Here is a 23,963-nt window from a genome sequence, read left to right as displayed (position 1 = left end):
ATAGTAAAAGAAATAAATGAACAAATAAATAGAACTTAAAAGGAAAGAAAAAAGGGTAATTTAGAGAAAACAGATTTCTAGGACCTGGCCAGGATTACATGCAGTGGTTTAGCTAACACAATACTATTTTTAAGAGTTGAATGATTTGAAACAACCCACATAGGGAATATTTACTAAGTACTAGGCTGGGAAACTAGCTCAATGGCTGAGCACATGCTTACCACACATATGGCCCTGAGTAAGGTGAAATGTATGAATACTTATTAGGTGGTACCAGACAACATTCTAAGTGCTTTACTTCACTGATACTTAAAGTGCTATGTATCACATAGGAGCTTAGTAGAGCTACTATCTCAAAAGTCAGATACAGGGATGAATACCTGTAATCCCAGCACTCAGAAGAAAAGGTTGAAGCAGGAGAACTGCTGTGAGTTCAAAGCCACAATAAGCTACACAGAAAGAACCTGACCAACCAGGGCTACATAGCAAAACCCTATCTGACAAAAACCAACCAATGAGACAAATCGGAAATACGATCTCAGGCACTTGCAATCTTCTAAATCAGAACCTGCATTCTATTTCTTTCTTTATTTATTTATTTTGAATTTTCAAGACAGGTTTCTCTGTGTAGCTTTGGCTGACCTGGAACTCAATCTGTAGGGCAGACTAGTCTCCAACTCATAGAAATCCACCTGCCTCTGCCTCCCAAGTGCTGGGATTAAAGGTATGCATTACCACCACACAGCCAGAATCTATACCTTAACAAGGGTCCTAGGTGGACAGTTTAGTAAGTGTTACTTACAAGTAGTAACTCATTACTTTTCATATCAGATACAGTAGATTTAATCCTTATAATAAACAATAAAAGTATTCTCCATTCCACAAATCCATAAGGCACAGAACATTATGAACTTGCACAGTAAATTGTCAGGGACAGGATTTGAACCATACTTTTTCATTTTATAATCCAATCTAAGTATTTTAAGTCTCAATTTTTTTTTTTTTTCAGTTTTGGAGATAAGTAGTCTAGGCTGGCCTCCAAGGTCATATATAGCTGAGGGATGACCGGGAACTCTTATCTTCCTGCCTCTACCTCCCAAGTACTGGACAGGTATATAACACATCTAGCTTTGCTCTCAAAACAAAAAAGGTTTATACTTAGTGTGTATGTATATGCATACACACGCCATGGTATGGATGTCCACTATGTGTATCCCAGAGATCTAACTTATCTGGCTTGGCAACAGGTGCTGAATCATCTCCCTGGCCCCCAACACTCAATTTTTAAACAACTTACAATGTATTTATAAAATAGAATAATCTGTCACTATTAAAACTGGTATCTAAAGTCAAATTTTTAATAACAATAAAATTAAGATGCTCTTATACTAAGAGAATTACAAGGATATAAAATGAATATATGATATGGGTTCAAATAAATAATTATTAAAAGGTATATGTGTAATTGTAAAATATCTAGTGAAAAAAGTTACCAATATAGGTTGTGAGAAGAAGATATGGTATTAGAATGCCAGAGCTCAAGCTTAGCTCAACCACTTTCTAGCTGATTACTCTGAGGTCAGAGTATTCCCTCTTAAATATCACTTAGTATGCCTATACAATGGAAACCATTTACTTCACAAGACTCTTTGGATTTAATAAGGAAATCTATATAAAGCATATATGGTGAATATGCTTTTTCATTTTCTAAAATTTCTTCAATAAACACACAGAACACTTTAGTAATCAACAAGGAAGGCTCTCAAAAACAACACTGCTTCAGCAACTATCAACTACCTCACAAAGGGCTACTGTGAAGAAAGGACATACCCCTCTGATCAGATAATAGACGACTAACTCAAGCCACTGACAACTAAGTAAGCGATCGAAGAGATCTGGCAGTAGAGCTGAGTAAGAAGAGTTGTTGAACCAGCTTCTCTCATCTGAGGCCTTTACTCAGGAGTCCTTGAATGTGAATCAGGCCCATCAACTGCCCAACAATATCTGCCTGACCTAGGACCAGTCATTGGACCTTCTCATAGCATCAATCTTCCTCACATAAAAGGAAAGAGACAACCTCAAAGTTCTCGTAAAGAAGTGATGAGAAAAAGCCGGGTGGTGGTGGCGCACGCCTTTAATCCCAGAGGCAGAGGCAGGCTGATTTCTGAGTTCGAGGCCAGCCTGGTCTACAGAGTGAGTTCCAGGACAGCCAGGGCTATACAGAGAAACCCTGTCTCAAAAAAAAACCAAAAAAAAAAAAAAAGAAGTGATGAGAAAAATGGGTAATATACTAAGGGACTGACTAGTGCAAATGAGCTCACAGAGTTAGTCGAGACCAGGCAGCCTCTTTCTCCTCCTTAGATGTAAAGGTCTTGAGCTCTTCCTCCAGTATTGAAAGTACACCTGTTATATCCATCCAAAGTTCAACACTGTTTTCAATATTTTCTAATAAATTATATCTCTAAAGGGCAACTTCACTATTAATTATCAAAGCTACAGGGCTAACAAGAGATAAACTTTCCACTTTAACTACATTTTACATTCTTATGTTAATAAACTATATCACATTTGAATTCTTAACTAATTACACAACTAGTGGGAACAAAGTATGGAGGGAGTGTTTCTTCATATTACTGGCATCTTCTAATGCAAACATTGGTAAATGAATAAGACATCTGCTTAAACAAGTGAGCACCATCCATCATGACCAGCTATAATCTAGGTCAAGGCTTTCCACCTGATAAAATTAGATCAGATTCAAGTTAAGATTTAGAAAAGCCTAAGGATCACCCCCTCTGATCCTTTTGTTATACAAAGGACTTAGGAAATGTAGTTAACTTGGGAACAAGGAAAACATTCAAATGCTAATCTACTTTTTCAGGATTTCATCCAGATCCTAAAAAGAATCACAGTAAACCTCAATTCACACTTTTAAAGAGGCATCAGCTTTAGGCTCAGCTAAAGGTGTTACTATTATTACCACACTGCTAAGGTGTAAGAAGTTACTTCACGTACACACTTCAATAATGCTAAATCCACAGCTTGGACTTCTGTTTCTGTTTACTACTGAAAAGGACAGAAACATATACTGAAGCATTTAAGAACTAATTTTTTTTAACGTTGAAATAGAGTTCAGATGCACAGTATAAAAAATACTGTAAGATTGTGGTGGTTTGAATGAAATTGATCCCCATAGGCCCACAGGGAGTGGCACTACTAGGAGGTGTGATATTGTTGGAAGAAGTACATCACTGCTCCCAAAAGCCAGGCCCAGAGGTTCATTGGTTCTTCTTGCTGCCTGCCCATCCAGATGTAGAAATCTGTTACCTCTCTAGCACTATGTCTGCCTGTGTGCTGTCAGGCTTCCTGCCAAGACAATAATGGACTGAAACTCTGAATTAGAAGACAGCCCCAATTAATATGTTGTCCTTTATAAGAGTTGCTGTGATCATGGTGTATCTTCACAGCAATAGAAACCATAACTAAGACAGAATTTGGTACCAGGAGAACTAGTATATTGCTGTGATATGCTGGACCAATCTTTTGTTGAGAGAAATGCAGACTTTGGAATTTTAGATTTAAAAAGATGGTGAGCACTTTAAGTGAGGCTTTATGGGCCACACTAGCAGGTACATGCAAGCAGTGGTGCAGGAGTGATCTGAACTATAGGGGCCAACTCAAGATGTCTCAGAGAAGAATTCTAGTGTGTGGCCTACAGACTGTTCTCATCATATTTTGGCAAAGAATGTGGCTGCTTTTTGCCTTTGTCTGAAAAGTCTGCTTCGGGCTAAATTGCAGAGTTTTGGATTAATTGCATTGACAGAGAAAAATCTCAAAACAACCTAGTAATTGACTCTGCTGTGTGGTTATTAGTGTTCACTCTTATGCAGAAAAGAAAAGGAGCAAGCTGGTCAAGAAAAAATACAAAATGTAGTTTGAGGGGAGAGGAGACTTCAGAAAGTGGAATGGAGGTAAGTTCTGGGTTCAAGGTGATAAACAGACTAAAGAAAAGCCTGATGCCAAATGGAATAAAGGTAGTGCTGATGTCAGGACAAGATCCCACCCAGCTAAGCTTCCAACTCCTGAGAAGAAATTAGAGGAAAGTAAAAGGGAATTAAAGAGAAGCTTAGGGCCAGGCACTGTGGTGCACACATATAATCCCAGAAATCAGAAGGCAGAAGCTGGCAGATCTCTAAAGTCAAGACCAGTCTGGGCTACAGACTGGGTTCCAAGACAGCCAAGCTAAAGCAGTGAAGGACAGCAGAATGCTGGTGACAATGTCACTGAACAATGGGGCCATGTTCCAGCCCTAGCAAGCAGCAGAACATGGCAGCTTTGGCCACATGGTTCTCCATTTAGAGTCAAGGACAGAAGAAAGGGGTTATGGAATCTCCCTCCACAACTAAGGAAAGCAGCTGAGGCCAGGCATACATACGTCAGGGTGTGCCTGCATGAAGGCCTAAAGAGGCCACAGTGTGAAGCAATGAAGGTAAAGCCTGGATTGCCTTGGAGACCACAAAATGTTGGAGATGCCAGAGCCATGGGATACCTGCCCAGGAGGGCTGCTAACAGGGGTGGAATCAGCCCAAGAGAAAGAAGTATATTACAGCCAACAAAACTGAAAGGAGTTGAAGATCTAAAGGGCACTTTGACATCAGACATGGAGATGTGGTTTGGAGTTTGCCCAGCTGGTTTTTGTCTGGCTTTGGTCCAGTATTTCCTCATTATGTTCCCTTTGCCCCCTTCTGGAAAGGTAATTCACGAATACCCTGTGCCATTATATGGAAGTATGTGTTCTGCTTTTTCATTTTGATTTTATAGGGGATCACAGTTAAGAGACTTGCTTGAGTCTCAGAAGAGACTTTGAACTTTGGACTTTTAAATAGTGCTGATATTGTGATAGACTATGATATGGCTACAAGCTTATAGGAGCCAGGAAGTAGAATGTGGTAGTCTGAATGAAAATAGCCCCCACAGATCCACAGGCAGTGGCACTACTAGGAGGTGTGGTCTTATTGGAAGAAGTATGTCACTGGGAGGTGGGCTCTGAGTTCTCAGAATCTCAAGCCAAGTCCAGCGGCTAATTCGTTCTTCCTGCTACCTACCCATCCAGATGTAGAACTCTCAGTTACCTCTCTAGCACTATGTCTGCCTGGATGCTGCCATGCTTCCTGCCATGACAATAATGAGCTGAACCTCTGAAAGCCAGCCCCAATTAATGTTTTCCTTTATAAGAGTTGCTGTGTGGTGGTGTATCTTCACAGCAATAGAAACCCCAACTAATACAAGGTCTATTTGTCTTTATACTGATATAAAAAATTTAAGACACAAATTACTTTTAAGCCTGTGCAAATATGTTCAACCTCACTCATTAAGGGAAATAAATATTAAAACAACAGAATAGCAAAATTCCTATTTAAGCCTGGTATGGTGGTACACACCTGTGATCCCGAGCATTTGGGAGGAAAAGGCAGAAGGATCACAAATTCAAGGCTAATCTCGGCTACATAAAACCCTGTCTCAAAAAGAAACAGAAAACCTCCTATTCAACTTCCAGTAGGGTTGGAAAATGACTATCTTTGGAAAGCTGACTTCATGAGTCTCTTACTTTAAAACTGCCAACAAAGTCTAGAAGCACAACTCAGTGTACAGTGCTTGTCTAATATGGTTGAGGCCTTGGGTTTAATTCCAGAAATGTAAGAAAATAAATGAACAAACAAACAAACAAATAACAGTTATCTTTTATAAGCAGGCTCAGCCTATGCAAGAATATGTATCTACATTTACATGTAAAACTTATTACTGACAGTTTGAAGAAAGTAAAGAAGAAATGGGTATATTCTATATTTTATTTCCAGGATTTTTTTAATTAAAAAAGATAAAGATTTATTTTCATATATGGATGTTTTACCTACCTGTATGTCTGTGCACCATGTGTGTGTCTGATGCTCAAGGAGGCCAGAAGAGGATGCTGAGTCCCCTGAGACCGGAGCTACAGATATTTGAGAACCACCATGTAGGTGCTAGAAACTGAACTTAGAGCCTCTGGAAAGGCAGCTAGGTGTTCTTAGATGCTAAACCATCTCTCTAGCCCCGTATTTTTATATTTTAGATGGGAATATAACCTCTATGAAGGAGTGAAAAATATCTATCAAAATTATAAATGGTCAGCCGGGCGGTGGTGGCACACACCTTTAATCCCAGCATTTGGGAGGCAGAGGCAGGAGGATTTCTGAGTTCGAGGCCAGCCTGGTCTACAGAGTGAGTTCCAGGACAGCCAGGACTACACAGAGAAACCCTGTCTCGAAAAACTTAAAAAAAAAAAAAAAAATTATAAATGGTCATATTCCTTTGACCAAGGATAACTGCAGTTCTAGGGGCTTACACTTCAGAGAAAGCCCTCTGTGTGAGATAGCAGACACAGGAATTCAGCTGTGGCATTGTTTGCTGTGCTAACAACTGGTAGCAGGCTAATATCCATTATGAGAGATTAGGGAAATTAGCTAAAATTATGGTGATCCATAAAGTGGAATAGTCATGTAGATATTAAGTAAATGATATTTATATAAGCATAGATATGGAAATATCTCTCAGAGATAGCAAGTCAACTATGTGTTGTGTACAGCATCACTGCTTTTAAGACGTGAATGTGGAGGTATAAGCATGTGTATGCTTAAGAAACATAATAGCACTGTCTTCATGAAAAGGCGTAGCGAGCTCCGGGATAATGGACAGAGAAGGACTTACCTCTCACTCTACAGAGAAGGATTTACTTCTCACTCTGTACCCTTTTGTATACTTCAACTATGTTCTACTTAAAATTTCCCAAAAGGTAACTTTTTTAATCTTTAAATTTGTATATAGGACCTACAATAAATTTTCCTTCATTATAGTTTTTAGACTGAGAATCATAATGTAAGAGACTGGGAAGATGCTCAGTCAGTAAGACTGATGCACGCCTGTGACACTAGCAATAGACGAAGAGACTGGCAGAGACCCAGAGCTCACTGATCAGTCAGTCTAACAGTTGGTGAGCTCCCAGTTCAGAAGCTACCTCATAAAACAGGGCTGGAGAGATAGCTTAGCAGTTAGGAGCACTTGTTGCTGGTCCAGAGGACCTGAGTAACATTTCCACCACGCAAGTCAGACAGCTCACATGCAAATATCCACACACAGGCGCATGCACACACACCTAAACATAGTTCAAAATAAACCTTTAAGAAGCAATAGAGGAAGACACTGGCCATCAACCTCTGACTTACAGGGACACACATAAATATGTGGACACACTACATACAAAACAGTAGTTCTTAAAACCATTCATTATTCCAAGGATAAATCTTTTTCAAGGCCATTAACTCTAAAATCATCATCACTTACAGAATGTGATTCTAATCCTCAGGCCTACTTCCAATCAGATAGACAAGTTACTAATATGACAGTAGAATCAGTGTTAAGACTCAGACCTCAGCTCAGTATAGTAGTGCGTGCCTATAAGCCTAGCACTTCAGAGACTGAAGCAGAATTGTGCGTTTGAGACCACACTAATGCATGAGGGCCACTCTTGACTCAAAACAAAATGAAACTTCAACAAGAAGAAAACCTCCAGACCTTACCTGACCAGGTCTCCATGAAGCTGGAGATAGAGACTTTCTCTTCCCTCTCCGGCACATATTTCTGATGCTGGTGTCTCTACTGTGCAAAGGACAAGATGTAAATCAGAAGAGGAGGAGGAGGTGGTGGTTGTAGTGGCAGTGGTCGTGTCTGCTCCATAAAGGTAAACACAGCCTCTCTTCACATCTTCTCTTAGCCAGTCTCTTTCTCGAGAACCAAACCTACTTCTTCTAGTCAAACAATTTCTGCTCCCATTGTGTTTCATATTTCTCTAAAAAAATACCAAGAGAAAGAAATTATTAACAAGAACATTTGTCTGAATTACATTGTTCAGTCCTTATGCTCAAAGCTGGCCAAGTATCCCCTTGGAGGTGGCTAATCTTGATTGTCAACTTGACATCTAGAATCAACTAGGCCCACACTGCAGGGCACCAGTGAAGAAGGGATCTTCCTAAACAGATTTTGAAGCAGGAACACTCACCCTACTCCTGGGCCACACCTATTGGCAGCTCACATAAAAGGATACAAAGAAGGAAGCTTTGCTATTGCCTGCCTGCCCTCACTTTGCTGGCAAGTTCATCTAGCCTGTTACTGTAACTGGTATTAAGTCCAACTTCTTCAAGATTCCAACTCAGACTGGGAACCAGCAGCTCTTCAGGAGCCTTCCCAGACTCTAGCACTAGATTCAGACTGCTGAGACATTCTAGTCTCATGGGCTCAGTAACTACCAGGTTCTCAGCCTTTTGTTGTGAGACAGCTATTGTTGAACTATCTGCACTACATCCTGGGAGTTCCTTTAATATCAGTTGTATCAGCTCTGTTCCTTTAGAGAACCCTACAATGCCATCCTTTAGGCCTCCATCTACCATCTCACTTGACCCTGTTTTATTTTCAGGAACGTGCTAACAAAATATGGATTCACTACCTGCCTTGGGCAAATTTTCAACATTCTGACTTATTAGTTCAGATCTGTTATAGGCTAAATCTGAACTATCCCAGGACAAACTTTCAAAGGCTTGTCCCTGGCTAGCCATAAGGACACACACCATTATTCCCAGAATTCAAAGGGAAATGCAGGCAGATCTGAGTTCAAGGACTGCCTGGTCTGCAAACTTTCAGACAAACCAGCACTACATAGTGAGATCCTGTCTTAAACAGACACCACACACACACACACACACACACAGCTTACTCCTCAGCTGATGTGTTATTCAGAGAAGTTGGGGAACCTTTAGTAGGTAGGGACTAGGCTGGCAGAGGCAACTCACTGGGTGGGTCTTTAAAGATTATAGGCCAGCCCTTCCTTCTAAGGTGTTTTCTACTTCCTGAATCAACATCCAGTGGACACAAACTGCCTTCCCTATCCCATGCCTTCAGACCCTCTAAAACCATGAGCCAAAATAAACCTCCCCACTTAAGTTGCTTCTCTCAGCTACCCAGTCCTAGCAATGCAAACATAAATGGCGCATCATTACCTATAGAACAATAGTCAATCATATATGTGTATATGCCAGCAAATGTACACATTATAATATAACAAAGAAAAGAGAACAGGAGAATATAAGGAGTGAATGCTGCTAATGGGTATAAGTTTATATACATAAAGCTAAATGCTTTTCTAGTTCTAATTCTGACATAGATGGGGGGGGCAGTCTTTGTGGTGAATAAGTGCATAAAATAAATAAATTTAATACTGAAAATGTCAAATTTAATGTGAAGTTTCAAGTCTCTGGTTTGTATGCCAATTCTAACTATATATAAGTTCATTAAGTTATACAGTCTTTTGGTCTGCTTAATGTTGGTGTCTGACGTTTTTGTTTATTTCCAAAGAGTTTTTAATAGTAAAAACTAAAAATAATAATTACTAATTCACATTTCAAATAGAATCTGACATATAAAAACTAAGCCTTTCACACAAAGAAGTCACTTACTAACAACCCCCTCTGTAATTGGCAAGGCAGGCTGTTTCTCAGACCTCACAGTGCAAACAAACTCAGAGAGCATAATCTTGTAAGTCAGTATCTGTCCTATTTCTGGCATGCTTCAAAATAATTACTGCTGGCATTTTATAGCCTCAGTATGTGAAATTCACATATGTACTATGAAGTCAAGATACCTTAAAGCAAAACAACTGCTAAGAGCCAACATAAAAAAATGTCCAGCCTGACAAGGTGAGGCACTCCTATAATCTAGCAGTCAGGCCAAAGAAAGAGCAAGGAGAATATCTAGAGTATGAGGACAACCTTAGCCTGAGTGAGTGAGTTCCAAGCTGACCTGGGCTACAAACTGAGACTTTCTAAACAAACAAAACGAAAACAACAACAAGCCATTTCTACAAGTCACCATTTGCCTGTTGCTTTCACAATGGGCCATTTCTATTCAACAAAAAAGAAATGTCCACTGACTTCCCACTGCCCTTTGCAACATTTCAGTCCTGTGTAACCATCTGTGGCCCTTAGCACATTAACCATTCCACTACTCTGTGGCCTGTTTAAAACATCTTTCCAACTTATCCACATGCTTGCTCTCCAAAGCCCTCCTCAAACGCAGGGCTCACTCTAGAACCTTCCATACCTTCCACCATACCTAGCATCAAGAACCCTTTTCTCAACAGAACATCGTCACCTTGAATAGACTCTACTACACATGCTTGGCCATGAATGTAATCCTTTCTTTGACCTCTCACTCCCTTCACCAGAGACCCTGGAGAGTGTTTTTAATGTCCAATGTCACAGACACAGATGCAAAGACCAGGTGACAGCACGGGAATTGACATCCAATCTGCACTTTAGATTCACTAATTAGCTATGACAAGAAACTGAATAAACTTAAAAAGAAAGTCTCAATTTTTGTAAAACACCAAATAATTTTTATCTACAAAATCAAAATAAATAAAACGTTTTCACTAGTATTCCTCATTAGAAAACAGAAATACATATAAAGAAAATATTAGTTTGACAGACAGCAGATACTTAAGAACAACTGTAAACCAAGCTAGGCATAGAGACATGTAATCCCAGATGCTGGAGACCAGAGTCGGAGGCAAAAGGGTCAAGTTCAAGACCATTGTGGGCTACATCAAAATTAGTAAACAATAAAAGAAAGGGTAAAAGTAAGCAGGCAGTCGCACATGTGGTAAATTTAAAACAAGAAGATGAATGTTCTTATTTTTTAAACTTAGGATATGCAGATATATTGACTTCTGAAAAACAGTCCTACGGATTGAACACAGCCTTGACATACCAGATAAGCACTCTACAACTGAATGACACTTTCAGCCCTAAACTGATCTCTTTGCAGCTCTTCAAGTTCTTAGAACTATTCAAAATCATACAAATAAAGCCCTGACACAGGTGGAAATGAGGCCTCTTTTCCCATCAAATGCACTTTTCCTCCAAGCTCAATCTCAGCTTAACCTCCGAATCAATAAAGGGCTTTCAAGTGCACATCTAAAAACACACAAGAGCCATCATGCATGAACCACTAAGCAACTATAACCACTGAACAGCTAAGGAGCAGATCATTTTGAATGATCCTTATCTTCTAATCTCTAATAAAGACTAACAGGTCCCCCTGGCCAGTATGCTGTGGGTAGAGTAACAGTTATACAAGGAGGCTGTGCATCCTACACTAAAGTAGAAAGGAAGAGTGAGCAGACACAATCTGCACACCACCCAAACTGACACACACATCTGTGCTCTCAGAATTCAAGAAGCTGAGGCAGAAAGACTGCTGCAAGTTTGAGGCCAGTCACACCTACAAAGTAAAATCCTGCTGCAAAAAGAACAACAAAAATATAATAAATTAGCAGGTCAAATAATGACTCACTGACCTTCATGCTCTTAGAAAGTCCAGAAAGACCCAGAAGTAAAATCAAGAATTGTATGTTTGACATGGGCGCTTATGTATCCCATGTTGGCCTCAAAACCACTCTGTAGGTGAGGCCAACCTTGACTCTATCCAGCTGACTCCCTCTCTCAAGTGCAGGGATTAGTGCACGCCACCACACCCAGTATCTACTTGTTAACTGTGCACATGTATTCCTCTAAGACCATACATTTTGTAAAGAACTTTACATTATCAAAACCCACGTGTTTGTTGGTCATCTCAAGATCTGTCTATCTATAACTACATTCTAGACTCTTTGAAGTCAAACTGCTGAGGAGTTAGAGAACCCTCATAGATATGGTTCACCTGCACTTCACCAACAGCCAGTTACAGACCTTGAAAACAAGCAAAGCCAAGCCAAGCCATACATACAGCAACAGTAACAAGGATAGACTGTTGGGCTATTATTAGCCACCGCTAAATTACCTAGTGCTTCCTTCTTCTCAGGAATGTCTTGCTCCACTGCCTCACTCATGAGGAACTGCTGGAAAGAACTTCTTAGCCGTCAGTGCTGCAGTGACACTGTCCTTTGGGCAGCTTCGACTTCTCAGAGTCAGCTAGCTTCAGGCTGCTCGTTTGAGGACAGTTTGCTTTCTCCTTTACTTTTATAAAAGCTGTTCTCACAAACTTATCCAAAAGGGAATACAATTACAACCACACACCACATCAAACACGCATACAAAGACTTACCATTTAAAAGTCAGGGGTGGAGAAAGAGTTCAGCAGTTAAAAGCCCCTGTTGCTCTTGCAGAGGACCTAGGTTCAATTCTCAGCTCCCACACAGCAGCTCATAACCATCCATAAAACAGGAGACCTAAAGTCTTCTTCTGACCTCCACAGGCACCAGCATGCATGCAGTGCGCACATACATACATACAAGCAAAACACTCATTCCATAAGATAATATAAACCTAAAAAACTATTTTAAAATATTAAAATCTGTCTACAAAGCCAAACATTTTAATGTAGACCATGAACTGAGTAGCCACCATTTGGGTTTAATACTTTTAATTCTAAGAATAAAGATAATATATGAGGACTATGATGAGCTCACAGGTAGTAGTAAATCATAAATACCAATTCGAAGTCTGATGCCTTGGCCTGGCCAATCCTTAAATCCTTAGAGTAGAATGTAGACTACTTTAAGGTAGATGTTTCTACCTTCGAGACTTAAAACAATTAAAAGGCTTTAAACAGTATCACATTATGAAGTGTTTTTAAGGGACCAGAAAGAGCATGACAACAAGGAGAGGAAGAGCATTTTAGCTCATTAAAAATGTTTTAAAATTGGTTGTTTAGAACCCATATTGCATTCAGGAAGCAAAGGCAGGAGCAAGTTCTAGATCAATATGGAATATACAGTAAGTTCCAAACCAGTCAGGGCTACATAGATAAAGAAAAATATCTAACAAAAACAAAACAAAAAAGTCAGGGCTGAGCAAATAGCTCAGTCAGTAATATGCTTGGCATGGAAGTACGGGTGAAGAACAACAGAGAAAGAAGTCTGACATCCAACCCTGGCCCCCATACACATGCACATAAACACAACTTCTAAAACATGTAGTTTAATGAAAATATAAAACTATTCTTAAAGAAAAAAATAATATTCACAAACTAGAATAGCTGTAACTTCCTATCATCTCCTGATTGATTAAACTAACCCATAATCTCAAAATAATAGGAAACATCTGAAAACCTTTTGAGCTAGATCCAGTAACTTGAGGAAGCTTTAGAACTTTGACATACGCTCTATGTTGCTCAGGCTGGCCTTAGACCCTGAGGCTTAAGTATGATCTCATGTCAGCCTTCTGAATAGCTGAGGCCAAGGTATGAGCCCAGAGCCTTGCCTTAGGAGTGTATTTAGAATAAAATGTTCCAGTGTCCTATGTTCCTTCATGTAGTCTGAATAAACTATGGGTCAGTTATGTCGGGTTTTTATGAAGACCTTTTTATGAAAACTTGAGAATAATGTTTATGATTTGGGTGTAAGTATAAAGGAATTAAAAAGTCTTTGTTTTGTTTTTCAAGACAGGGTTTCTCTGTGTATCCATGGCTGTCCTGGAACTCTGTAGACAGGCTGGCCTCAAACTCAGAAATCTGCCTGCCTCTGCCTCCCAAGTGCTATGATTAAAGGCATGCGCCACCTTTTTATAAGTATTTTGATGCTTGAGCTCGAGGAATAAAACCAGAGCCCTGTACACTGGAAGCCGACCTACCACTGAGCTGCTTTCCTAACTCAGAGCCATACCCCTAGGCTAGAGAAGTCTTTACAAACATCTCCTGAGAAAAACCAGTGAGCAAGCAGGATGTTTTCAAGGTTCAGAAAGTCTTCTGCTCACCTCTGTCCTCTTTATAGACTACGCCTGAGAGAGTGAACCAGTCAGCAACTCCAGAGAACTTCTGCTTCACACACCAGGCCTGTTTCCATGACCATCCTACTTATTTACGAGGATGAGTGTCAACCACTGCAGGAAAGCAAGGCTGGAAAGGCCTTCCAGAAAGGCTTGCATGGCAAGAGTTCAGGACTGACCAAGAATCAAGACCGACCAATCACTGGAATATTTCTAATGATCCCAAAATGGGAGCATCGGGAACCAGGGAAAGACAATCTTCAATAAAGATTTTCATTCATGCAATTTGCCATTTAAACATGACCCAAAAAGTTACAAGAAAAGGTTTTTTAAAAGTGACCATCTTTTGCACACCAAAAGACATCTGATATCTCTCAAAACTATTTCCTCATAAGTTAGGCCTACAGAGCTTTTTTTTTTTTTTATTGAATCCACTTATAATTTACAGTTTGTTATTTGCTATCATTTTAAATATCCAGACTTTGAGTAATTACACTTCGATTTATGCTTGAGTAAATTCCAATGTGGAGAACAGGTATGAAGTAGTTTAAAGTAAACCTATGCATTAAGTCTGGGAGGTGCTAGAAAATAAAATTTAAGTCTACCGAGTATTGGTTTCATGAATTCATTAAGTGCAACAAATCTACTTTTCTGCAGTTCCCATCTTTGTGCTTCGTTACTAATAATCTTAATAAAAGGAAATATTACTCAACAACAATCTCATTTAATTACTTAATGTTTGCTTTTAACATTAAGCATCTTCGATGTTTGACAGACTGTTTTCGAAACACATTAAATCTCAATTTTCTCCCCCTTCTTCTTTGGCAAGTTTTAAATCCTGCCAGTTTGCTCTTCTAGAACTCTAGAGAAAATCCATTCCACTATTTCAGTTCGTTTATTACCTACAGTTACCTACAGAAAAAATTTCTCTGCACTATTTCGGAGGTTAGTAGAGAACTCCACCCAGTTAGCCACCCTTTAACCATCTCTGCTGGCCTCACCTCACCTCCTGCATTCTTCCTGCATAGAAACTTCTTGTCATCACTCACCTTCAAGGTTCTACTCCCCTTTCCCCTGCATCTGTTTTCCTATCCTCCTACTCCCCAGATTCTACCAAAAAGCCCCGCTTAGATGCCTGTTGCATAACCGCTCCCCCACTGCCTTCTCCCCGGATTGTCAGCCAAGCAGGAGTGCCCCTTCGGGCTCTGCTCCCTCCCCCCACCCCACCCCTGCTACACGCCCAGCAGGTCCTCCGACAGCAGATCCTCCGGGACTGTCCCCGAGCGAGAAGAGCAGGGTATCACATCTTGGAACCGAGAGCCGGTTCGGAACTCCGGTAGCCAGTCCCGAGGGCAGCGTGGCCGCTCCCGCCAGCGCAGCCCGCGCACACCGCGGCGCTTGGCCAATCGCCGCCGCCATCCTCCGGCTGGGGTGATGTCTTCAGGTGTCCGCCGAGCCCTGCGTACTCCCCGCCTGACTCCCGCCAGGCACGGCCCGCCCTCGGAACCCCCCCGGAACCCGTCCCAGAGCCCCGGGCTAGGCCCAGCGAGACCACGTCGGTCCCGGGGATGTGGGAAAGAAGGAGGGTGGGGGCAGCGGCTGCCCGAAGGCGTGGGCCTGCCGGGCGGCGGTCAGGGATGGACAGCGCCGGGGACCCAGGCGGCCGAGGCCCTGGCGGGGGCGCGGCACGGAGGCCCACAGCAGGCCCGCGGCGGCCCGGCCAAGTGCAAGCGGCCCAGGGACGCAGGGCGGGGGGCGCCCGCCGCCTCGGGCAGCTTGGCGAAGGCGGCCACGGCCCTCTTGCTTCCTTCCTCTCCCTGCCGCCTCACCTTTAGGACCCGAATCCCTCCGGGTCGGCGAGGCGCCGCCGTTTCAGGTGGCTCCGGGGGCTCCAGCGGCCCCGCGGGCACGGGCTCCACCTCCCCCATTGGCGGCCAAGGCTTTACAGGGACTCCCGGCCGGCGCGACAGCGCGAGCCTCGGAGGCGCGCGCGAGCAGCCGGAGGCCTCGCCCCTCCGCCTAGACCCCGCCCCTAACCAAGACACTCCGCCCCTGTCGGCCCCGCCCCTGGCCCCGCTGGACCTGCGTAGTCGCGGGCCAGGCGAGGCCGGAGCAGAATTGTGGGAGGCTGGCGCCACTGCAGTGTTAGTCTCCGCTGGGCTCCACCCTGTGCTCAGAGGACTAAGAGATCTGGGAGAGCAATTTGGTGCTTTCTGGGTCCTCCAAGAAGCGGCCAGAGGAAGGGACACGTAAGGCCTGAACCTGTTAAGATAGACAAGATACAACCCTCCACCATGGGCGGCGCTGGAATTCTCCATCCAAGACGTTTCCTGCTCCCAAATGTGCCTGTCCCCTGGCACCCACTGTCGGCGAAAGAACTGCTCCTTATACTCACCTCTCTTAGGATAGCTGGCGACCTTCTTCATCAAACAACTTGAGTACACTAAGCTTTCCAGCCACACGTCAGTGTCCTTTTCCTGTAATCAAAGTATCAGATTTCCTTTCTCGTCCTCAAGCAGTAACATGGCGTGTAAGCCCTCTTTCTATTTTGCAAGGCTTAAATTCACCAAAGAATATTTTAAAGATTGACTCTTCTTTTAGTTCCTGGAATGATAGTTTTGTGGTTAGTGGACCAAATTATGAGTCTGCCTAATTCTAAATCTCAGTTGTACTCATTATTACAGTTATACATATACAAATTAATTTAATTCTTTCGTATTTTTTTGAGACAGAAAATTATACGTAGCCCAGGCAGACCTGAACTCACTATATAGCCAGAACTGGCCTTGAACTTTTAGATTCTCCTGTCTCCACCTCCCAAGTGTAGATGTGCACCACTATGCCCAGCTTCCAGTGGATCTTCCGTTATGTTATGGGTATTAGGTCTATGCAACACATGTGTATGCCTGGTGATAGAGCCCGGAAAAGGGTGTCAGATCCTCTAGGCCTGAAGTTATAGATGATTGTAAATTGCCAGGTAAGCACTGAGAGTTGAACCTGGGTCCTCTGGAAGAGCAGCCAGTGCACTGAACCACTGAGCCATCTCTCAAGACCCTTGCATTGGTTCTTAAGGGGTAAATGAACTAGATTAACATCTGCCTGGCAGTTATCAAGGTGTGGTGAACAAAACACACAAAGTTTAACTCATATTAAAGATTCACAGTAGCCGCTGTAAATTCTGAAATTCTAGATCCCCCTAAAGGTGATTAGCATTAAACTGCTCTGACATTTTGTAAGGAGCTTTCTAGACCTCTTCATTTTTAGGGCTTCCTCTCTTATGCATGTGTTGAATAGTCAACCAACTTGTAAGGGATTAAAAAGCAAAACATGTAGAATCACTGGCCAAGGTGGCCATCTATGATCCACTGCTTCAGTTTGGCTTGTGCAACTATGTCTGGAGTATTTCAAGTGTAGGTTTGAAAACGACAGCATTTGAGAGAGAACTGGACCTGTCTTAAGAGGTTGTTGTTTTTTTGTTTTTTGTTTTTTTTAATTTGGAGTTTATTGACATGTCAAGATAGAACTTTGCTTCAAAGATTTTGCCTCATACAAATCATTTTCTGCCTTCACCTACCACAGTCCCAGTCTCCCTTTCTTTGCTTTGCTTTTACTACAATAAGCATGCATGGTTTCTCTCTGCTAAGTCTAATAAAAGGTGAAAAAGAGGCTTTCCTTCTACTTTGAAATTATTTCAGACACCAATCTGATTGAGTTGGATTTCTAACCCTGGTTGATTTCACTGCAAACACACTTTTTTTTTTTTTTTTTTTTTTTTTTTTTTTTTTTTTTTTTTTTTTTTTTTTTTTGTTTGGTTTGGTTTGGACCAGGCATCAACATGAAGACAGAAGTAGATAGCCAAGGGCAGGGAAATAGTTGGGGATGTTTTCAAAAGCCTGTTTCTTGAGGTACTACAGATTACCTTTTTACAAATCGCATGTGACTTATCACATGGCTGTCCCAAGTCCAGCAGTGAGATCACACTAGGGAACAGCAATGCTTTGTAGATGGTTATCTTTTTCATTATCTGGATAGTAGCCTACACCATCGATTCAAAATGAATCCATATGCTAAAAGCTAAGTAGTTACTATTTCTAACTGGCAGTACCACTTATAAAAGAAATACCCCAAGAGCCCTGGCCCAAATGCCTCAGGGAATCAGTTTTTATATGCAGCTACCTTTAAAGGTCCCCATTGCTTCAGATCCAGTTCGTCAGGAATAATCAGCTGTTTCTTTTCAAATTATGGGCTGCCATTAACATAGCATGCTGTTACAAAGGTCACAATCAGTGTTCACCCTCAGTTCAAGGCAACATGTACTATGTATGCCAAGTGTTATGTAACCATAATTTCTGGAAATGGTGAACAGCTGAGACTAACCCTAAAAATAAATTCCTCTGGGATTTATGTATGTGTGTGGTGTGTGTGTGTGTGTGTGTGTGTGTGTGTGTGTGTGTGTGTGTACACAAAAACCATCTGCCATCACTGCAGACTCCTCGCTACACATCATACTAAGGCAAAGAATCATTAGGATCCCACCACTCCCTTCCTGTTGAGGCTCCATACACACACTCTACCTCTCCGGCACACTGTGGAGGAAGAAAGCTAATGTCAGACCTTGGTAGAGGAGCCTGGAACTTCATATCTATTTACCAATACCTAGTTCCCAATCACAAAGTCTTCTTTAGACCCAAACCCATTGTTATGCTACCACAGGATAAGCAGGTTTAGGTGTCTGTCTTCTGGTTCCAAACAATCTTTACCTGACTTCAAAGTTCGAAGGAATATTTTGATTTCTTCTTTTAAAGTGAGCCTGGGGCTTCAGACAAGCTAGGCTAGCACTCTACCAGTAAGCTGCACCTCCAACCATTGGACATTTTTTTTTTTTCACATCTGAAGACAGCTGAACTGGAGATCACAGAATAAGAAGCTGTTCAAGTTGATTAAAATTAAGCTTGTAGTTCTGGAATGGCATTCAAACCTACACACAACCCATCAAACTGTTAAATAAGTGTGTCTGTTTACTGGCTAAACTGTAGCTTTTATAGTTTCACCTTTATACTTAGATTTATACATCATCTAGACTTAAATATAGTAAGGATGGATTTTAACCACTCCATATAGAAAACAAGTTTATAGAAATGTTATCAAACGGTGCCAAAGGGCACTCCTGCATAAAGAAGATAACCTGCCCAGGCCTACACCCTTCCCCTCTTCAATCTAGAAACTGTCCTATCTTCTCCATTCTCAATTAAGAGAATGTTAGGGATCATGACAGTTAACAGAACACCAAGAGCTTTCAACCTTCAGCAAACATTGTTTATAAAGTTTGTGAAGATAATTTGCCATGCAAGCATGAGGACCTGAACTCCCCAAGGTAGCCCTAATCTAATCACAGCATTGGGGATGTAGAGACAAGGTGGCCTTGTTAGCCAACCAGCTTTGTCTAATGGGTAAACCCCAGGTCCCAGTGAGTGACTTTGTTTCAGATAACAAGGTAAGTGGCTTCTGAGGAACACCACCTTTAGAGCAACACCTGAGGCTGACCTTTCGCCTGCCTATATGCACACACATAAAAATGGAATGTATGTGTTATGCAAAATAAGCCATGGAATGTCATTCATTTGGGCTAGTTAGGCCTTTATCAAGTCACCAAAACAACTCACCAAAATCAAGCAAGTAAACAAAACACAAAACCTAACTTATAATGAATCATGGGTACCCTTAATATATACTTCATCATAGTGGCTTCATTGTTTTTGTGGGTTCGACTATGTGGAGAAAACAAACCTGACAGTAACTGCATTCCAGTTAAACGTCCACTTGCTCTTTGGACTTTTCTGTGTAAAACATCTACAAGGTCCTTAAATGTTTCTTCTCTAGGTGAGATTTCTGCTCAAAGGAACATTAAAAGGCATGGTGTAGCTCAAAGCTTTGGAGTAAGAATTCATCCAAGGCTTCTGATTCACACGCAAGAAGCAAGGCAGCAAAGTTTAAATCATTGAGTATTGACTTTTTATTATTAGTCACTGTTCATAATTTGTTTCAACCAAAAGACAATACACACAGCAGAATCCGAATGCATCCCATGTAAATGTTTACATCCGTTTTATTCCTCACTCGCCTTCAAGACTTATCATTTCACTTTAAATTTTTTTACATCTCAAAAATATGTCTGCAATAATTAGAACTTCATTAGCTGCCCCACTTGGAAACAGCCTTTTAATAATTTTACAGTAAAGAAGATGTGATGGGGCCTAATGAAAACGTAACTTACAACATAGTAGGAGAAGGACGATACAGGAACACAGTGGGGTTCACAAAGGAAGGAGTGCAGAAGCCCTCTCCCATGAGGTCCCCAAATAAAAATAAAAACAAAACACACAAAGCGCAAATGCAGGTTCTTAAGGGGAAAAGTCTCCAATGCTCTGTCTGAAGCCAGGATCAAGAAGCAACTGCTCAAGCTGCTTCTAGCCGCTTCAGCATTTTCTTCGGTTTAGAGAGTTCCAGGTTCTGGGAATGGAACCTTGTCCACGGGACCCACTCACTGCTATTGCTTGAAAAGGGTTTTCACTTTCAGTTCGACAAACAGCCCCACCCTCCCGAGCCAAAACTGGTCAGAAGTATTTTAAACTTCAGAACTTCCTGTGCAGTTCTCTTCCCCCACACCCAGACTGATAAACACCCCAGCATATACAGCCCTCCCAAACACAAAGTTTGTGAATATGCATTTTGTTGTTGTTGTTCTCTCTCAGTTTAGGACACCGCAGTTAAAATACATTCAGTAGGAAAAAAAAATACACATTCAAACTCCTCCTTCCTCAAGTTCTCACGGCTGAAATATATTCCAATGTAGAAGAAAATAAAGTTGAACCACAAAAGGGGTATTCCCTAACTTCCAACATTTTCTAAAAGGACATAGAAATGGAAAGCATATTATATAGGAGATGGAAATTTTCAAACTATTAGTGCTGGACAGTTTTAAAAAGTTGATTTTCATATATGAGGGAGACAAACAAAGGTTAAGAACCACACCAGTAACCAAGCAAGGAATGCCTGTACTGTCACATCGAGGAATGTTGCTTTAAATGAAAAAACAAAAAACCTCAAAGTTTAACAGATGATGACACACACAGCAGAAAACTTCCATGACTTCCTAAACCATCTCAAGGTAACAGCACCAAAGCATTGTGGGAGAAGCGTCTACAGTTGTCTGAGATTGCTTAGAGGAATTCTCCCTTAGGATAACTCTGGGATGGGAAAGAAGGATGACATAAAAACTACTCCTCAAAGAAGGTGATGCTAATGAGGTACAAGTGCGTGTAAAACTGTCAGTAAGTGGGGCTCACTACGGATCACCTTGGGTTTATTCAAGTCACAGAAATCACTCTCTTCACAATGGCTCTGAGGTTGTCAAATCCATCCAAATCTGTTTCCTCTTGAAGGGTTCTATGTGGGAAAGGAATGACTGAAATGTGTGAGTAGTCACAGAAACGAAGAGATTTCTCCTTTAAGCTGCAAGGCCAAGTGAGAACTAACGCTGATCCTAGAAACTAAGAAGGCACGCTGAAGCTTTCAAAGATCCAATCACTTGGGGCTGTCTTCACAACCATCAGCATCCTAGGCAGGTATTTGGCTGCTAGTCCATCAGTATTGGTGTTCAGGTCGTCTCCCAAATGAATTCTGTATCTACACAGCACCCTTTGTGTTAAGGCCATGATATTTTTATTCCTTCTCGATAAAGCCATGGATGATCGTAAACGCTACCTCAAAACTCATCACCCAGGCAGATGCTTTGTCAGAAGAGGAGATCTTTCCAGCTCCATCGGCTAGCACTTGGTCTTGAGCAGATTTCTTCAGATTCAACTCAGTTCAACAACAACAACAAAAGTCAACCAAAAACCTGAGCTGGTTAGCTACAAATGTAAGGGAGAAAATAAAGCCTCCACACAAAAAGGAATGTTAAGACAAATTCTATTCAAGAAATCCACCAATACAGCATTAATCCTATCATGTTTCACAGCATTAAATATCCATCCAATGAAATCTGTCTGCAGGAAATCCTAAAGGCTTTCACTGCACAGAGCAGCTGTCTAAAAGTTTGCACTTGTCCACACCTGTTTTGCTGAATACAGGAGAAACATCCTGTTTGTAACTCAGCTGTCCATTTACCCAGTCAAGTAAGTTTCAGTAAATCTTGCTCTTAAAAGACTATTAAGACCAGAAACTTTCCCTTTTGGAGCCTTTAGTTCAACTCCAGTTTGCCAATGTTAGGAATAGTCTAGCATCTGATACAGAGCTAGGTTTGACAAGACACTGAAGATTTTAAGTAAAGGCGTGGTGAAATGGAGCAGGGAGAAAAGGAGATTTGTATCAACTCAAGCCAAAGTGTTATTTTACTGCATAATACAGTAACAACTGCAAATGCTTTACAAGCAAAAGGGGGGGGGCATTTTTTCTTTCTCCTGTAGTAAATTGGACATGATGCCTGAATACCTGAACATACATAGTACATTCAACATGACCACAGACAATCACCTTCACCTCCTTCCTTTGTGTTCCAAGTCAACACAAAGATTTGGTAACATCAGGGTCTTTTCTAAAAAACACTCGGCACTCTTACTGTTTAAAAAGCTCAAACCTTTAATGCAAATGTTCATGAGATTGGTTTCTTAAGAGACCAATTTCTCCTACTCAGGAAAGGATATTCCTACCCTATGGTGACCAGACTTGCTCTCACACAAGGGGCAAGGAAGCTACAAGGCTTCATTTCAACACCATAAAGTACAATGTAGGAACGATTTCTTTAACCGTGTGGTCTTTATTTCAGTGCCAGTGTTACAGATACAACACAAATGTTCCAGTTAGAAGAAGGAATTCAAACGGAATGGCAAGGCCCAAGCCAGGCTCAGGAAATGAAAAGGGAGGATTGGAGCAATGGACAAGCCGACTCCAGTGCGCTCCAGATTGAGTTTAGCACTGCTCTTCTATGGGCCATGGTGGTCTGTGACAGGATCTGCTCCTTAAGACTGATCTCCTCTTTTGATCCATTTACCACAGCTCAAACAGGCAAGTGACAGGCTTGGGAGAGACACTGTGGGGGGAACAGGATCATTAATAACTATTCACGTGTCTTTTAGAAAGTGTCCACTTTGCAATTTAATGGGAATTGATCTTGAAAATCATGGAGAGAGAACTCATGACTACAGCTAAAGAATGGAGAGGAAGGGGAGCTGGAAGAGCCTTGGAAGTTTCTATTACAAATAGAGCACCATATCCTTCATGCCACATCTCCACAAAAGCTCTCTGAACTGTATCTGTCCAGTGTTTACAAACAACCTCTCAAGGTCTAACCGGCTTCTTTAATATAACAAACATACATACATGTGTGTCTGTGTGTATACAGCAATGCACAGAAAAGGCTCCAGGAGCCTCTTTCAAACATTGGGAGAACCAGCAGAAAAGGGCAGGGCTCCCTTATGTCCATTGTTACAATTCCATTCCAAATGCCTGACGTAAAAAGCGCCTTACGATGGTAGCCAGCTAGTGAGGAATAACACCCCACCTTGCCCAGTCCACAGAGATACAACAGTAGAAAGTAGGGGCCACTCTTTGCTGCAGAGACAGAGTGAGTGTTTTCTTGCCGTGAATTCCAGTCCTCTCCTCCAGGCCAGCTGCTGGTTGCCTCAGTGGCCCAGAGAATGTTGATTCTGGCTGCAAATGTGGGAGGGGTGAAGTGCAGAAAAGGGAGAAGAGGAGGAAGAGTGCAAAGTAGCCTCGAGAAGCAGCCAACCTCAACAGCAGAGGAGAGGACATTAGTCTTTACTGATGCTTCAAGGTCAGCAGTAACTTGAGGAAAACCCTCCTCAACAGTTCTCTCAGCTCCTCGTGCCCATGGTACAGTTGGGGGGACTTGCCAGCAATCACAACCTCCTTCCCAGAATTCCTTTGATTGAGTGGGGTAAGAATGAGAATGGTGCTGCACCCTCATTGCCAGGACTGAGGGGGGAAATTGTTCACTTCTGCTAGATCCTGCATTGCTGAGCCCTTGTGATTATATGTGAGCTTGATCCGCATTCGCAGCTGTTGCTATAAAAGGGAAAGAGAACCAGA

General features: G+C 41.7%; 2 protein-coding genes across 8 annotated transcripts in view; both read right to left on the bottom strand.

Moving 5' to 3' along the window:
- Nucleotides 1–16,339, bottom strand: part of Phlpp2 (PH domain and leucine rich repeat protein phosphatase 2) — a 76,447-nt gene extending 60,108 nt beyond the window's left edge. The window contains exons 1-2 of one of the 5 annotated variants that reach the window (XM_076915874.1): nucleotides 16,249–16,339; nucleotides 7,617–7,885 (exon numbers count right to left, since the gene is read on the bottom strand). In XM_076915874.1, the coding sequence (XP_076771989.1) occupies nucleotides 7,617–7,879 (263 nt within the window). In that variant the 5' untranslated portion in view covers nucleotides 7,880–7,885; nucleotides 16,249–16,339. Of the gene's footprint in view, nucleotides 1–7,616; nucleotides 7,886–15,682; nucleotides 15,879–16,248 lie in introns of those variants that run through there. The other 4 variants (XM_076915873.1, XM_034522375.2, XM_076915876.1 and 1 more) reach the window with 4 other exon arrangements.
- A 3,503-nt stretch (nucleotides 16,340–19,842) lies between these two features.
- Ap1g1 (adaptor related protein complex 1 subunit gamma 1) overlaps nucleotides 19,843–23,963 on the bottom strand; it is an 80,533-nt gene continuing 76,412 nt past the window's right edge. For all 3 annotated transcript variants that reach the window (XM_034522371.2, XM_076915871.1, XM_076915872.1), the window contains one exon: nucleotides 19,843–23,939. In XM_034522371.2, coding sequence (XP_034378262.1) covers nucleotides 23,838–23,939 — 102 coding nt within the window. In that variant the 3' untranslated portion in view covers nucleotides 19,843–23,837. The remainder of the gene's footprint in view (nucleotides 23,940–23,963) is intronic.

The sequence above is a fragment of the Arvicanthis niloticus genome, chromosome 18 (genome assembly GCF_011762505.2).
Source record: "Arvicanthis niloticus isolate mArvNil1 chromosome 18, mArvNil1.pat.X, whole genome shotgun sequence".
Lineage (NCBI taxonomy): Eukaryota > Metazoa > Chordata > Mammalia > Rodentia > Muridae > Arvicanthis > Arvicanthis niloticus.
Note: the sequence above shows the minus strand (reverse complement) of the source record. Positions and strands in the feature narration are given on the sequence as shown.